At 46.1% G+C, this 15,343-nt stretch overlaps 1 protein-coding gene across 3 annotated transcripts in view; it reads left to right on the top strand.

The window, feature by feature from the left end:
- Window positions 1-15,343, top strand: part of SNX29 (sorting nexin 29) — a 596,746-nt gene that overhangs the window by 70,262 nt on the left and 511,141 nt on the right. For all 3 annotated transcript variants that reach the window (XM_074382212.1, XM_039477976.2, XM_074382213.1), the window contains exons 5-8: window positions 4,466-4,646; window positions 8,873-8,943; window positions 10,852-11,100; window positions 14,702-15,077. In XM_074382212.1, the coding sequence (XP_074238313.1) occupies window positions 4,466-4,646; window positions 8,873-8,943; window positions 10,852-11,100; window positions 14,702-15,077 (877 nt within the window). The remainder of the gene's footprint in view (window positions 1-4,465; window positions 4,647-8,872; window positions 8,944-10,851; window positions 11,101-14,701; window positions 15,078-15,343) is intronic.

The following is a 15,343-nucleotide window of genomic DNA, read 5'->3' as shown; positions in this document are numbered from 1 at the left end:
AAAGCTTATCAATCAAGATAAATAATATTTTCATGCAACATTAAAAAAATGAAAGTTGCATATGCCCTGGTTCTGGCCAGTTAATTGCCTGTCCTGGGTTAGCTGTCTACCCTTGCAGCAGGGAGAGGTTAGGGTAGTGCTGAAGGATGCCAGTGGAATGTGTTTCCCATAGAAAAGAAGGGTGCTCTTGCTAGGAGAAAGGGAAGGGGAGCAGGCATGGTGGCTTACATCTGTAATTCCAGTGCTTTGGGAGGCCGATGCAGGAGGATCATTTGATTCCAGGAGTTCAAGACCAACCTGAGTAATATAAGCGAGACCTCTGTCTCTATAGAAAAAGAAAAAATTAGCCAGGCAAGGTGGTGTGCACCTGTAGTCCCAGCTACTTGTGAGCCTGAGGGGGGAGGATCACTTGAGTCCAGGAGTTCAAGACTGCAGTGAACTATGATTGTGCCACTGTGCTCTAGCCTGGGTGACAGAGTGAGACCTTGTCCCTACTCTGCCCCCTCAAGAAAAACCCCAAAACAAGGAATAGGAATGCTGTTTGGTGCAAATGTATTAATGATATTAATAGCCGGTTTTTGTTGAGCACCAGTTGTATGCCAGGTATGTTAATAACTATGGCTAACCTTTATTCACTGCATTTATTGGATACACTTTACATGTACTTATGTTTCTCATTTTTCCCTCATAGCAGTCCATACAGATAGGTACTGTTCTCTCCATTGTGCAGAGGAAGAAAACAGGACAAAATAAGTTTCCCAAGGTCACACAATGCCTGAATTAGAATTTGGGCCAAGGTTTTTGCCTTCCTTGGGATCTCCAAGGTATGAATTCTTGGCATCGGTGATAGTTGAGGCGTGATAGAAACTTTGCCAAAAGCCTTTGCTGTTAGACATCCTCAGTTAATAGGTGCCCCAGGGCAGTCCTCTCCAACACCCGTCTGTGGCACTTGTTCTTGGTGGCATTTGGCTTTCAGGTGTTTGGAGAACCAGAAGCCCTTGCCCGATTTTGGACTTACCCCATGTTTCAAAGCAGATCAGTATATATTCCCAAATTAAATTATGGACACCACAGGCACTAATTGGCAGGTGAGCTGTGCTTTAAATAGACCACATTAATTCTGGCAGTGCAAGCGGAACCCTGCTGGGATAATTCTTATCATCATCAGCATCACCCTGACAAGCTTTAAAAGGATTCTGTAGCAGTAAGCAATTTGCAAAATTGAAAGGTGAAAACACACTTTAAAGCATTTAGTAGATTCAAGGTCAGAGGGAGGTGACTGAATTGTTCAAGACAGGCTGCAGGTGAGAGTCACTTGATTGGACACGTGATGGACATGCAGACGATTGTCTGGGGTCTTTCGAAACACGTTGTTGGCCAGCTGGCCCAGGGCATTGGTGTGGTCAGTTTCCCTCTCCTGGTTTCTGAGTGAGGTGGAGAGTGGAAGGAAGGCTGTTTTGTACAGTTGTGTGGTTTAGGCTGATCCGATGAGCTTGGGAAGGGATTAGTTTAACATTTAGGAATTGAGACAAGATAGTTTTGACAGTTTTCAGTTATTCCTGGGAAGTTTATTCTGAACGATCCCAGTGATTGGCTTGATCCACAAATACTTACGCACACTCATACATATGTATACATTTAGATGTTGCTAACACAAAAATGAAGCCATGCGAATACCCTCTGCTATGAAGGGAATTAATTATTAAGTAAATGCTGCTTGGTCATCATGGACTGGGCACTGTGCTCAGTGCTTTCCTTCCCTTTCCAGTTACCCCAGTAACCCCGGGCGATTCTGTACTTTGTGCTGATTTTATGGGAGAGGATTCTCAGGCTTAGCATGGTCAAGTGACTTGCTGAAGGTCATTTGGTTGAATGAACTTTTCCTTTGTTTGTCCTGCCCGCTAGACTGGAAGCCCCTTAGGAATGAGGTTTTGTTGTCTCTAGCTGGTAACACATAGCCTAGCTCGGTTCACAGCTCAGAGGAAGAGTGCAGTGGATCCTGGTGAAGTTGAATTAAAACATTAGCATGAACTTAACTAGCCTGCTGTGCAGTTTCTGGAGATGGTGTACTTGCCTCCTTCTGGAAGGCAGGTTCAAAGCCTTCATCGCATTTCAGAGGGGACTGTGAGCCTGTTGAGCTCCTAGATTGGAAGCCAGGTCTGGCTGCAAAGACTCAGCTTTCCCCACTTGGAACATTAAACAGTTGTGAATGTGATCATTTTGAAGGCCAGGTTCCCTCATTTTGCAGGGCAGTGTGATTTAGTGGTTTGCAGTGAGCTGTGAGGTCCCTTTCTGCTGCCATACTGTTTACTAGCTGTGTTGCCAGGAGAGTTACTTCACTTGTCCTGGCTTCAGACCTTGTCTCTCACATGGAGATGGCCTTGGTTGTTGTGATGTCAGATGTAAAGCGTTTACTGCAATGGCTGGTGCGTAGTTAGTGCTCGGTAAATAGTAGTTGCTGTTATTGTTATTGCCAGCTTGAAAAAGTGTTGAAGAGCCAATGTTAAGTGAAGAAAATTGATACAAAATTATGTGTACACTAGCATTACAACTATGAAAAAATCTGGAGTTGGGCATGGTGGCTCCTGCCTGTTTTCCCAGCACTTTGGGAATCTCAGGCAAGAGGATCGCTTGAAGCCAGGAGTTTGATACCGGCCTGCGCAACATAGCAGAACCTTGTCTCTACAAATAAATAAAAATAAAAAAATTAGCTGGGCATGGGGATGCGTGCCTGTGTCGCAGCTACTCGGGGGGCTGAGACAGGAGGATCACTTGAGCACAGGATGTTAAGGCTGCAATGAGCTCCAGCCTGGGTAACAGAGGGAGAGGCCCTGTCTCATAAATAAATAAATAAATAAATAAATAAATAATTTTAAATGTATGTAAAAAACTTTAAAAATCTGTGTACATGTGGATAAAAAGTGGTGGAATGTGAGGAGATACAAGTGGTTGTAGGAATGACTGTCTTATGGATAAAAACAAACTTTCTTAGGTTTCCCTTACAGTCATAAATATGTTTCTGTCCTGAGACTGAGGAATTCAACATGTGGAAATCCTTCCTAAGGAACTAGAAATAAGGACAATTATTTATGTACAGGGGTGTTCTTTACCGTACAGAGGGAAAATTGGCCATGTGCCATGTACTTAGTAGTAGGGAAATAATTATGTTTTAGTGGAAAGTCATCAAAAATCATCTTTAAAAGACTATTAATTATAATAGGAAAATGTTCATGATCTAGACAAGAAAATAAATGAATCGGGATACAACATTACACCTATAAATGTATATATGCATATACACTTATACAATATATGTATATATTTTTTGAGACGGAGTCTTACTCTGTTGCCAGGCTGGAGTATAGTGGCATGATCTCAGCTCACTGCAGCATCTGCCTTCTGGGTTCAAGTGATTCTCCTGCCTCAGCTTCCCAAGTAGCTGGGACTACAGGCGTGCGCCACCATGCCTGGCTAATTTTTGTATTTTTAGTAGAGACGGGGTTTCACCATGTCGGCCAGGACAGTTTGGATCTCTTGACCTTGTGATCTGCCTGCCTTGGCCTCCCAAAGTGTTGGGATTACAGGCATGAGCCACTGCGCCTGGCCTATTTTTTTTTTTGAGACAGAGTCTTGTTTTGTCACCCAGGCTGGAGTGCAGTGACGCAATCTTGGCTCACTGCAATCTGCACCTCCTGAGTTCAGGTGATTCTCTTGCCTCAGCCTGCTCAGTAGGTGGGATTATAGGTGTACACCACCATGCCCAGGTAATTTTTGCATTTTTAGTAGAGACGGGGTTTTACCGTGTTGGCCAATGTGGTCTCGAACACTTAGCCTCAAGGGATCCACCGTGTTGGCCTCCCAAAGTGCTGGGATTACAGGAGTGAGCCACCATTCCCAGTGCCAATTTTTATTTTGGATTTAGGGGGTACGTGTGCAGGTTTATTACCTGGGTACATTGCGTGATGTGGAGGTTTAGGGCACGATTGAACCCATCTCCCAGGTGGTGAACATAGTACCCAGTAGGTAGGTTTTCAGCTCGTGCTGTCCTCTCTTGTCTCCTCCCTCTAGTAGTCCCCAGTGTTTGTTGCTGTCTTGATGTCTCTGTGTACCCACTGTTTAGCTTTCATTAATAAGTGAGAATATGCAGTATTTGGTTTTCTCTTTCTGTTTAATTTGCTTAGGATAATGGCCTCTAGTCATCCATGTTGCTGCAAAGGACATGATTTTTTTCTTTTTCATGGCTGCATAGAATTCCATGGTGTAAATGTACCACATTTTGTTTATGCAGTCCACTGTTGATGGGGATCTGGGTTGATTCCATGTTTTTGCTGTTATTTCCCACCTTTTCTATGCTAAGGGGATACTGTGTTACAGTCTCCAACATCGTCTAGGGGCTGTGTGTGTTCCTCTCCCACTGCTGAGTGCCTCAGGCCAAGTGCCAGGCACCTGTGTCCTCTCTCTGTAGAGCCCGTGTTCTGGTACTACGTGAAGGAGGTCCTCAACAAGCACGAGCTGCAGCGCTTCTACTCCCTGCGCCACATCGCCTCGGACGTGGGCCGGGGCCGCGCCTGGCTGCGCTGTGCCCTCAACGAGCACTCCCTGGAGCGCTACCTGCACATGCTCCTGGCTGACCGCTGCAGGCTCAGGTACGTGGCCGGGATGGGACCTGGAATGGGGTGGAGCAAGGGATGAAGAAGATCTTGGAGTCTGGAGTCAGACCACCTGGATTTTCATCTTAGTTCCCCAATCTAGGATGGGCCTCCCTGGGACAGCTCTGCTGTGTTCATCTGAGCTGTGGGGAAAGCTGGGGGAGAATCATTGAGAGACTGCCTGTAAAGGGGTTGGCATGGCACCTGCATACAGCCAGCTTGGATGCGGAGAGAGCTGTTGTCTTAAGACATAGCTTCTCTCTTTACTTTTTGGATTTTTTTTTGAGATAGATCTTGCTCTGTTGCCCAAGTTGGAGTGCAGTGGCATGAACATGGCTCATTGCAGCCTGGAACTCCCTGGCTCAAGCAGTCTTCCCACCTCAGCCTTCTGAGCAGCTAGGACCCCAATCGTGTGCCACCATACATGGCTAATTAAAAAATTCTTTTTGCAGAGATGGGGTCTTAGTGTGTTGCCCAGGCTGGTCTCAAACTCCTAGGCTCAAGTAATCTTCCTGCCTCAGCCTCCCAAAGTGCTGGGATTACAGGCGTGAGCTACCATGCCAGGTCTGGAATTTTAATCTGGGATTCTTGCATTCATTCAATCCCAAACTGAAAACAATATGGAAATTTTAAGCTGGGGAAGGATGTCATTTTTTCTTTTCTTTTTTTTTTTTTTGAGATGTTCTCTTGCCTAGGCTGGAGTGCAGGCTCACTGCAACCTCTGTCTTCCTGGTTCAAGCGATTCTCCTGCCTCAGCCTCCTGAGTAACTGAGATTACAGGTGTGCGCCACCAGGCCCAGCTAATTTTTTGTATTTTTAGTAGGGATGGGGTTTCATCATGTTGTCCAGGCTGGTCTTAAACTCCCAACCTCAGGTGATCTGCCTGCCTTGGCCCCCCGAAGGGTTGGGATTACAGATGTGAGCCACTGTGCCTGGCCAAGTCATTTGTTTTTATTAAAACTTCCATTTTAGACCGGGCATGGTGTCTCATGCCTGTAATCTCAGCACTTTGGGAGGCCAGGGTGGGCGGATCACTTAAGCTCAGGAGTTTGAGACCAGCCTGGCCAACATGGTGAAACCCTGTCTCTACGAAAAATACAAAAATTAGCTGCATGTGGTGGTGCATGCTTGCAATCCCAGCTACTTGGAGGGGCTAAGGCCTGAGAATTGCTTGAACCTGGGAGGCAGAGGTTGTAGTGAGCCAAGATCATGCTACTATACTCCAGCCTTGGCGATAAAGTGAGACTCTGTCTCAAAAACAAACATAGCAAAACAAAAAACAAAAACTTCCATAATTTTGTTATTTTGTTGTTGTTTTTGTTTGTTTTGTTTGAGACAGAGTCTTGCTCTTTTGCCCAGGCTAGAGTGTAGTGGCGTCATCTTGGCTCATTATAACCTCTGCCTGCCAGGTTCAAGAATTTATCCTGCCTCAGCCTCCTGAGTAGCTGGGACTACTGGCGCACACTACCACACTAGCTGATTTTTGTATTTTTAGTAGATACAGGGTTTCATCATGTTGGCCAGGCTGGTGTCAAACTCCTGCCCTCGGGTGATCCACCCCCCTTGGCATCCCTAAGTGCTGGAATTACAGGCGTGAGCCACTGTGCCTGGCTGTGGCCATTACTTTTGCTCTGAGAATAGTGGACTAGACATGTTGTTTTGTGTCCTTGAGTGATACAGAGCGACACTGATGAATCCTGTTCTGGTTCCGTAAGTACTTCTCCATCAGCAATACCCAGATCTTCAACAGTGAAATTTCACTAAATTCAGTAAGCGGGCAGTTCGTCAGCAGTGTGACGTGCTCCCTTAATTTTTGTCTTGCCCCGTGTTCCCTAGTTCAGGTCCCCTCTTCTGCTTTATCTACTCCTGTGGCCACCTCTCTGCTGGTAATGTTTCGGGTCTTCTGGTATTGTGCACCAGGACTCTAAAAATACCCTTAAAGTTCTCTGCTGCCTGTGGCACCTTGTTCAGTTGTATGGTAACCTCTTTGAGTTTAAAATGGGAGGGCTTGGGAGCCGAGAGGACCGACCCTGATGGCACCTGTGTACTGCTCAGGGTCAGAGTCCAGGGCTGAGAATGTCTGAATCTCTGGGGCATTAACCAACTTTGATTGAGGAGAACATACTCCGGTTTCTTGAAGTGAATTTCTGTGAGGCCCTTTGCAGCATATCATTTACGGGTAGTTCAGAGTTACATACTCAGTCTCAAAGTTGAAGTGAACAAGAAGCGAGTCCAGCAGTTAAGAATCACAGTCGAAGCCGGGCGCGGTGGCTCAAGCCTGTAATCCCAGCACTTTGGGAGGCCGAGGTGGGTGGATCACGAAGTCAAGAGATCGAGACCATCCTGGTCAACATGGTGAAACTCCGTCTCTACTAAAAATACAAAACATTAGCTGGGCATGGTGGCGCGTGCCCGTAATCCCAGCTACTCAGGAGGCTGAGGCAGGAGAATTGCCTGAACCCAGGAGGCGGAGGTTGCGGTGAGCCGAGATCGCGCCATTGTACTCCAGCCTGGGTAGCAAGAGCAAAAAAAAAAAAAAAAAAAAAACTCCGTCTCAAAAAAAAGAATCACAGTCGACCTTACCTGGATCACTAGCCACTTCCCTAACCTGATGTGGGGAAAACACATTCATTTAGATGCACAAAACAGGCTCAGATTTTTCTTTTTTTTTTTTGAGACAGAGTCTTGCACTGTTGACTGGATTGGAGTGCAATGGAATGATGTCGAGTCACTACAACCTCCACCTGCTGGGTTCAGGCAATTCTCCTGCCTCAGCCTCCCTAGTAGCTGGGATTACAGGCACGTGCCACCATACCTGGCTAGTTTTTTTGTATTATTAGTAGAGATGGGGTTTCTCTGTGTTGGCCAGTTGGGTATCACACTCCTGACCTTGTGATCCGCCCACTTTAGTTTCTCAAAGGGCTGAGATTATAGGCGTGAGCCACTGTGCCCAGCCACGGGCTCAGATTTTTAAAGAATCATGATTTTGGGAATCAGGTGCAGTCAGAATGTCAGCTTGAGCTGTGGTCTGTGCGTATACTTACATTTTTTGGTTAAGTATATTGGAAATGTGTCTCTTCTCCCTTTCTGTTGGTTGTATTCAGTCACTTCAGTGGCTAATTTTTGCATTCCCTCACTCAACTACAGGTTGCTTATCCCTGATTTTGCTTTAGTGAAATTGAGTTTTGCCTCCATTAATTTAGAATTCAATGACCCTGTGGGGAAGTTATGGCATTGGGGAATTTTTGGTTGCTGTATCTTAACAGGGAGTCAGAGAGAGCTTGGAAGTTGGACTTGGGAGACCAGCTTTTAAGCCCTGGCTGGACCATTTTTTGGCCAGATGAGCTTGGATAGGCCCTGTAGGCTTCCCTGACACCCCTACCTCACCTGCCATGTAGATTTGTGGGGCCTTTTTAGCCTCTTAGCTCTTTCCAAGGAAAACTTGGGCATTCAGGTAACCCTGAATTATATTGCTATTATTATTATTATTATTTTGAGGTGGAGTCTTGCTCTTTCATCCAAGCTGGACTACAGTGGTTCATTCTCTGCTCACTGAACCTCTAGGTTCAAGTGATTCTCCTGCCTTAGTCTCCCAAGTGGCTGGGAGTACAGGCGCCTGCTATTAGGCATGGCTAATTTTTTATATTTTTAGTAGAGACAGGGTTTCACTGTTGACCAGGCTGGTCTTGAACTCTTGACCTCAAATGATCCCCCCTGCCTCGGCCTCCCAAGTGCTAGGATTACAGGCGTGAGCCACTGCACCCGGCCAAGGCAGGCATCATATTAAATGCCCTGGTTAATGAAGCCATAGAGGCTCTGTGATTTCTGTCTGAAATAGTCTCTTCTTGTATTAGGCAAATCAGGCAAGCCCTGTTGGCTAGGCTTAGATTTCCTGTCTGTCTCTTGGGGTCATTGCTTGAGTGGAAGTCACCCATCTGTCTGCTTCCTTCTGCTTTGCTGCTTTATAGATACATTTACATATCATGTCTATTTTAGTATTCTAAAGCTGGAGGTGTCAGGGGACCAGCAAGGATGTTGTGGGATGTATGGGTTCCATCTTCTGTTCATAACCAGAAGTTTTAAACCAGCAGAGACCTCAGGCAAATCATATCCCTCCTGAGGTGACCAGGTGCAGATCTTCCAGGGAGCTAATAGAATTGCCTGGTCAATGGACACAGGGAACCACTACTAAGAACTATTTCCTTTTCTCTTTCAATCTGCAGCACATTTTATGAAGACTGGTCATTTGTGATGGATGAAGAGAGGTCTAGCATGCTTCCTACCATGGCAGCTGGTAAGCCTGGCCCAGGCCAGATCGCCGGGCCTTGTGATGCTTCTGAGCAGAGGAGCTGCCTTGGGGTAGATCCACAACCCCATGGGATGCTGTGATTCTTTCCTGTCCCTCAACAACTTAATAAGTCACTTGCTGCTGTCTTTTTTTTTTTTTAACTAGCATTGAATGTTGGGTCCATTTTGCATCTTTTTTTTTTTTTTTGTTCTCAAAGCCTTACTCTGTCACCCAGGCTGGAGTACAGTGGTATGTGCAATCTTGGCTCACCGCAACCTCCATCTCCTGGGTTCAAGTGATTCTCCTGCCTCAGCCTCTAAAGAAGCTAGGATTACAGGAGTCTGCCACCACTCCCAGCTAATTTTTGTATTTTAGTAGAGATGTGGTTTCACTATGTTGGCCAGGCTGGTCTCCAACTCCTGAGCCCAAAGTGTTGGGATTACAGGCACGAGCCACTGTTCCAGGCCAGAATGTTGAGTCAATTTATCTAGAATGTGAGACCCTGGCAGAGAAAGCGTAGATTTGAAGATTTTTAGTTGGGCTTTGGAGATGTAATATGCATTGGGGGGAATTGGAGGTGGGAGACCTACCTTTGAATTCTGGCTTTACCTCTTGCTACCTAGTGACCTGGGGTGGATGCTGTAAGCTTTGCTACCTTTTCTTTCCTCTCTGTGAGGTGGGAATCATGCTGTCTCAGCAGTCTACTTCATGGGGCTGTGAGAGAATCATGTGAGGTCAGGAGTCATGCACGTGATTAGTCAACCTGGAGGCCCAGGGTTGATGTTACTCTGTGGGCTGTTACACTGTTTGCTGTGTGACTCGAAGGGTGAAAGGTGGACTCAGCCGGACTGAAGTGGGCAGCTTGCTTCTTCTTTCCAAGTTCTTTGTTGCCTCCTTTTTGTTTTTTTTTGAAAGTTTGTACTAAGTCTTATATATTTGGGGTTCTGTTCTGTTCATTGATGAGAAGAAGGATTTGACCGTAATTTCCTTGGTAGGTCATAAGATACCAGTGTAAGTTTCTGCCCACAGTAATGACGGTGATGCTATCAGTGCACATTTGATGGTTTACTGAGCTGAGTGTTTTTGTGAGTGAGTGCCTTTAATACTTAGAATCCTGTGAGGGAGATAATACTGTCCCCATCTTACAGATTAGGTGACTGGAGTGCAGAGAGATGATAAGTTGCTGGACCAAGGTTTTGTAGCTAGTGGGTGGCAGTGCTGGGATTCACCTCCAGGTAGCCTGATCCCAGAGCTTGTGTCTTCACCTTCTCCCATCTGACTTCTTATTCCTGTTTGTCTTCCTGGCTGGTAGGGAGAGAATGTGGTATGACTCAACTCCCATGATAATGAGTATCTGCTGACCCCAGTTTTGTGGGAGTTTTTAGTTCTTTTTTTGAGACTGAGTCTTAACTGTGTTGCCAGGCTGGAGTGCAGTGGTGCGATCTTGGTTCACTGCAACCTCTGACTCCCAGGTTCAAGCAATTCCCCTGTCTTAGCCTCTTGAGCAGCTGGGACTACAGGCGCATGCCACCATGCCTGGCTAATTTTTTTTGTATTTTAGTAGACGGGGTTTCACTATGTTGGCCAGGATGGTCTCGATCTCCTGACCTCATGATCTGCCTCCTCGGCCTCCCAAAGTGCTGGGATTACAGGTGTGAGCCACCGTGCCCAGCCAAGGGAGGTATTTTTGTTGTTGTTGTAGTTTTCGAGACAGAGTCTTGCCCTGTCACCCAGGCTGGAGTGCAGTGGTGCGATCTTGGCTCACTGCAGCCTCTGTGTGGAAGGTTTTTTAAATATCTGTTTAAGATCAGTGTGTCTCCTCTTGTGTACTCTGTTGTCTGCAGCTGTCTTCTCTTGTTAGGGGTGTGACTGCCCACCAGCAAGCACTCCAGACTTTTCCATTTTTTTGGGCAGGTCTGAACTCCATACTCTTTGCGATTAACATCGACAACAAGGATTTGAACGGGCAGAGTAAGTTTGCTCCCACCGTTTCAGACCTCTTAAAGGAGTCAACACAGAATGTGACGTCCTTGCTGAAGGAGTCCACGCAAGGAGTGAGCAGCCTGTTCAGGGAGATCACAGCCTCCTCTGCTGTCTCCATTCTCATCAAACCCGAACAGGAGACTGACCCGCTGCCTGTCGTGTCCAGGAACGTCAGCGCTGGTGAGCAGGAGCTATGCTCGAGGCAGAGCAGAGTGAAGCAGAACGTGGCTGATGAGGTGGACGGACACGCCTCGTCACCTGAAAGTCGTTCCAAGGGAAATGGAATCCAGTGCACTTGCATTTTACATTCACATTTGTGTTTGTGTTTCTCATCCTCATTCACTCTGAAAGGGCTCTCTGATGGCCTTACCTAGATGCAAGAATTGCAGGGTGGAAAAATGAGCAGCTCAGCCACAGCAAACGGAAAGTGAGGGTGTGAGAGACATGGGGAGCCAGATGGCGTTGATCCTTATTCATTCATTCCTTTATTTGTTCCTTCATCGTGTTCTGTTTGCTAGGCAGTGAGCTGAATGGGAAAGACAGATTGCCAGCAGGTAGCCCACAGTCTGCTTTGGGATGGGTGTGGGTGGGGATATACTTTATATCATGATAAAGTATATAATTTATGATCTTTAGGATAAAAGGGATGAAAACCAAGCATAGGCTGCTATAGGGTGCATCTCCCACTGAGTTTGCCTCCCACTGGGGATGGCATTTAAGTGGAGGCCTCAGGGAAGAGAGGCGTTGTCAGCTTTGACTCTAGGCTCTGGGAGGCAAAAGAGAGTTGATTCAGGCTCAGCTCGGTGGCTCACACCTGTAATCCTGGCACTTTGAGAGGCCAAGACAGGAGGATTGCTTGAGTTCAAGGGTTCTAGACCAGCCTGAGCAATGTAGTGAGACCTTGTCTCAATTTTTTAACTCTTTTTTTTTTGAATCAGTCTCACTCTGTTGCCCAAGCTGGAGTACAGTGTCATGATCTCAGCTCACTGCAACCTCCACCTCCCGGGTTCAAGCATTTCTCCTGCCTCAACTTCCCGAGTAGCTGGGACTACAGGCGCACACAAATATGCCTGGCTACTTTTTGTATTTTTAGCAGAGATGGCATTTTACCATGTTGGCCAGGCTGGTCTCGAACTCCTGACCTCAAGTGACCTGCCTGCCTTGGCCTGCCAAAGTGCTGGGATTACAGGTGTGAGCCACCATACCCAGCCTGTTTTCTTAAAATTTTAATTAAAAAAATTAAATAAAAATAGAAAGGTGATTCAGTTAAGGTTAATTTGGTAAGTTTTTAATACCCCTTGAGAATTTTGGGACATTAAGATGTTGCTACAGCAAAACTGGAAATTCTGTTGTGTGTGTATATGTGTGTGTTTGTTTGTATGTGTGTATGTATGTATGTATGTATGTATGTATACATAGAGACAGGTCTTGCTATGTTGCCCAGGCTGGTCTTGTACTCCTGGCCTCAAGTGATCCTCCTGCCTTGGCCTCCCAAAGTGCTGGGATTATAAGTATGAGCCACTGTACCTGGTTGAAATTGGAAATTTTGAGCTTAAGTACTTAGTATTTTCAAATCTCTTAAGCAAGGCAGTAATTGTGGCCATCCCTTTGGAATTATGGATGGTGAAAGTACAGAATCCCATGGTGTCTTTGGTATGCAGTGACCTTGTCTGTCTTGCCCTCTGCTTCTCCAGTAGATACCCTGCATGAATGATGTAGGAGATAGGGCTTTTGATGGCTTTGTGTAACAAAGACACTGAAATTTCTACCCCCAAAGGAGAAGTAGTCCCACCCATTTTTGGAACTCTACTTTTGAGGTAATCTCAGAGTTGTGCTATACTAGTGAGGCCTTACTGCATCACACGTTGGTTTAGATGGATTTGATTTTTGGAATTGGGTGTCTTACATCCAAGCGTGATGATTAAAATGGGGGCACAAAGAGTCTTCTCTGAATGCTGGTCACTAAAGCAGGCTTGATTTCTGTTTCAGTTAGCCTGTGTTATATAACAAGTGATTAAAAAATGTAGCAGCTTAAAATCACCACAGTTTGTTACTTTTTGTTTTGTTTTGTTTTGTTTTTTTTTTTTTTTTTGAGACAGAGTTTCACTCTTGTTACCCAGGCTGGAGTGCAATGGCCCGATCTCGGCTCACAGCTACCTCCGCCTCCTGGGTTCGGGCAATTCTCCTGCCTCAGCCTCCTGAGTAGCTGGGATTACAGGCACGCGCCACCATGCCCAGCTAATTTTTTGTATTTTTAGTAGAGACGGGGTTTCACTATGTTGACCGGGATGGTCTCGATCTCTTGAACTCGTGATCCACCCGCCTCGGCCTCCCAAAGTGCTGGGATTACAGGCTTGAGCCACCGCGCCCAGCAGTTTGTTACTTTTTTATGTGGGTTGGCATGGTGGCTCTTCTGCTGGGTCCCTTGGGCCCATTCATGGAAGCTGGTGGTTACATTGGAAGATCCAAGATGGCCCCACCCACATGTCTGGAATCAGTCCTGGGACAGTTCGGGTTCTACCCATGGCCTCTCATCCTCCAGTCAGCTGAACTGCCTTCTTTATGTATGGGGTCGGGGCTGCTGTCTGAGAGGGTGAAGGCAAAGCCGTGGGACCTTTTTTATGCCTAGGCACTGGAAACTCACATAGTGTTATTTCTGTCACATATTTTTTTTGAGAGGGAGTCTTGCTCTGTCACCTAGACTGGAGTGCAATGGCACAATCTTGGCTAACTGCAATCTCTGGCTCACTGCAACCTCCGCCTCCCAGGTTCAATCAATTCTCCTGCCTCAGCCTCCGAAATAGCTGGGATTACAGGCATTCACCACATGTCTGACTAATTTTTTTTTTTTGTATTTTTAGTAGAGACAGGATTTTGCCATGTTGGCCAGACTGGTTTGGAACTCCTGACCTCCAGTGATCCACCAAAGTGTTAGGATTACAGGTGTGAGCCACTGTACGTGGCCATTTCTGTCACATTTTATTTGAAAAGCAGGGCATGGTGGCTCATGCCTATAATCCCAGCAATTTGGAAGGCTGAGGTGGGAGGATTGCTTGAGGCCAGAGGTTTTGAGACCAGCCTGGGCAGCACAGCAAGACCTCATCTCTAGAAAAAAAAAATATAATAAAAATAGCTGGGTGTTGTGGCATGCACCTGTAGTCCCAGCTACTCGGGAGTCTGAGGCCAGAGGATTGTTTGATTCCAGGAATTTGAGGTTGCAGTGAGCTATGATTGCGCCATTGCACTCCAGCCTGGGCAATAGAGTGAGACCCCATGACTCTTAAAGAAAAAAAAAGCAGAGCACTACACCAGCCAGATTCAAGAGGGTACAGAAGTAGACATCTCCTCTGTCTGGGAAGAACCACAAAGCCCCATTGCAAAGGGGCATTGCACAGGAATGGCAGGAATTTGAGGCTGTTCAGCAGTTGACCACACCCCCCAGCTGGTTTTTGTGAGTTCATCTACAGCCATGAGAATATTTTTTAAAGTGAAGCACTGAAGATCATTTTGATAATAGTAGTATCCTTTGCATCAAAGTGACTGCTTTTAGAACAGTTTCAGTCTGTACTCTGTGGTGTTTATTTACATCAGAGGTAGAGGCCTGTATCCATTCTGCTCGATCTGTAGACAGTTTTCTGTTGAGGATTTTTTAAAAGTCTGAATGAATGTTAAAGTGTATTTCTCAGTTGAATGGTGTTTTCCATAACCTGGAGGTGAGTTGTTCGATCATCCTTTTGTCTTGCCTACTTTTTCTTATACCGAATCTTTTTTTTTTTGCCAGATGGCAAAGGCAAAAAGGAGCGGAAGAAGAAAAAAAAAGTGACCAACATTATCTCATTTGATGATGAGGAAGATGAGCAGAACTCTGGGGATGTATTTAAAAAGATACCCGGGGCAGGGGAGAGCTCAGAGGAGAACTCTGACCGCTCCTCTGTCAATATCATGTCGGCCTTTGAAAGCCCCTTCGGGCCAAATTCCAATGGAAGTCAGAGCAGTAACTCATGGAAAATTGATTCTCTGTCTTTGAACGGGGAGTTTGGGTATCAGAAACTTGATGTGAAAAGCATTGATGATGAAGATGTGGATGAAAACGAAGATGACATGTATGGAAACTCATCAGGAAGGAAGCACAGGGGCCACTCGGAGTCGCTTGAGAAGTAAGTTCCCCTCATGCTTTTTTTTTTTTTTTTTTTTTTTTGAGACGGAGTTTCGCTCTTGTTACCCAGGCTGGAGTGCAATGGCGCGATCTCTGCTCACCGCAACCTCCGCCTCCTGGGTTCAGGCAATTCTCCTGCCTCAGCTTCCTGAGTAGCTGGGATTACAGGCACGTGCCACCATGCCCAGCCAATTTCTTGTATTTTTAGTAGAGACGGGGTTTCACCATGTTGACCAGGATGGTCTCGATCTCTTGACCTCGTGATCC

This window comes from Saimiri boliviensis, chromosome 12 (assembly GCF_048565385.1).
Source record: "Saimiri boliviensis isolate mSaiBol1 chromosome 12, mSaiBol1.pri, whole genome shotgun sequence".
Taxonomy (NCBI): domain Eukaryota; kingdom Metazoa; phylum Chordata; class Mammalia; order Primates; family Cebidae; genus Saimiri; species Saimiri boliviensis.
The sequence above is the reverse complement of the archived record's forward strand: the minus strand, read 5'-3'. Positions and strand labels throughout refer to the sequence as shown.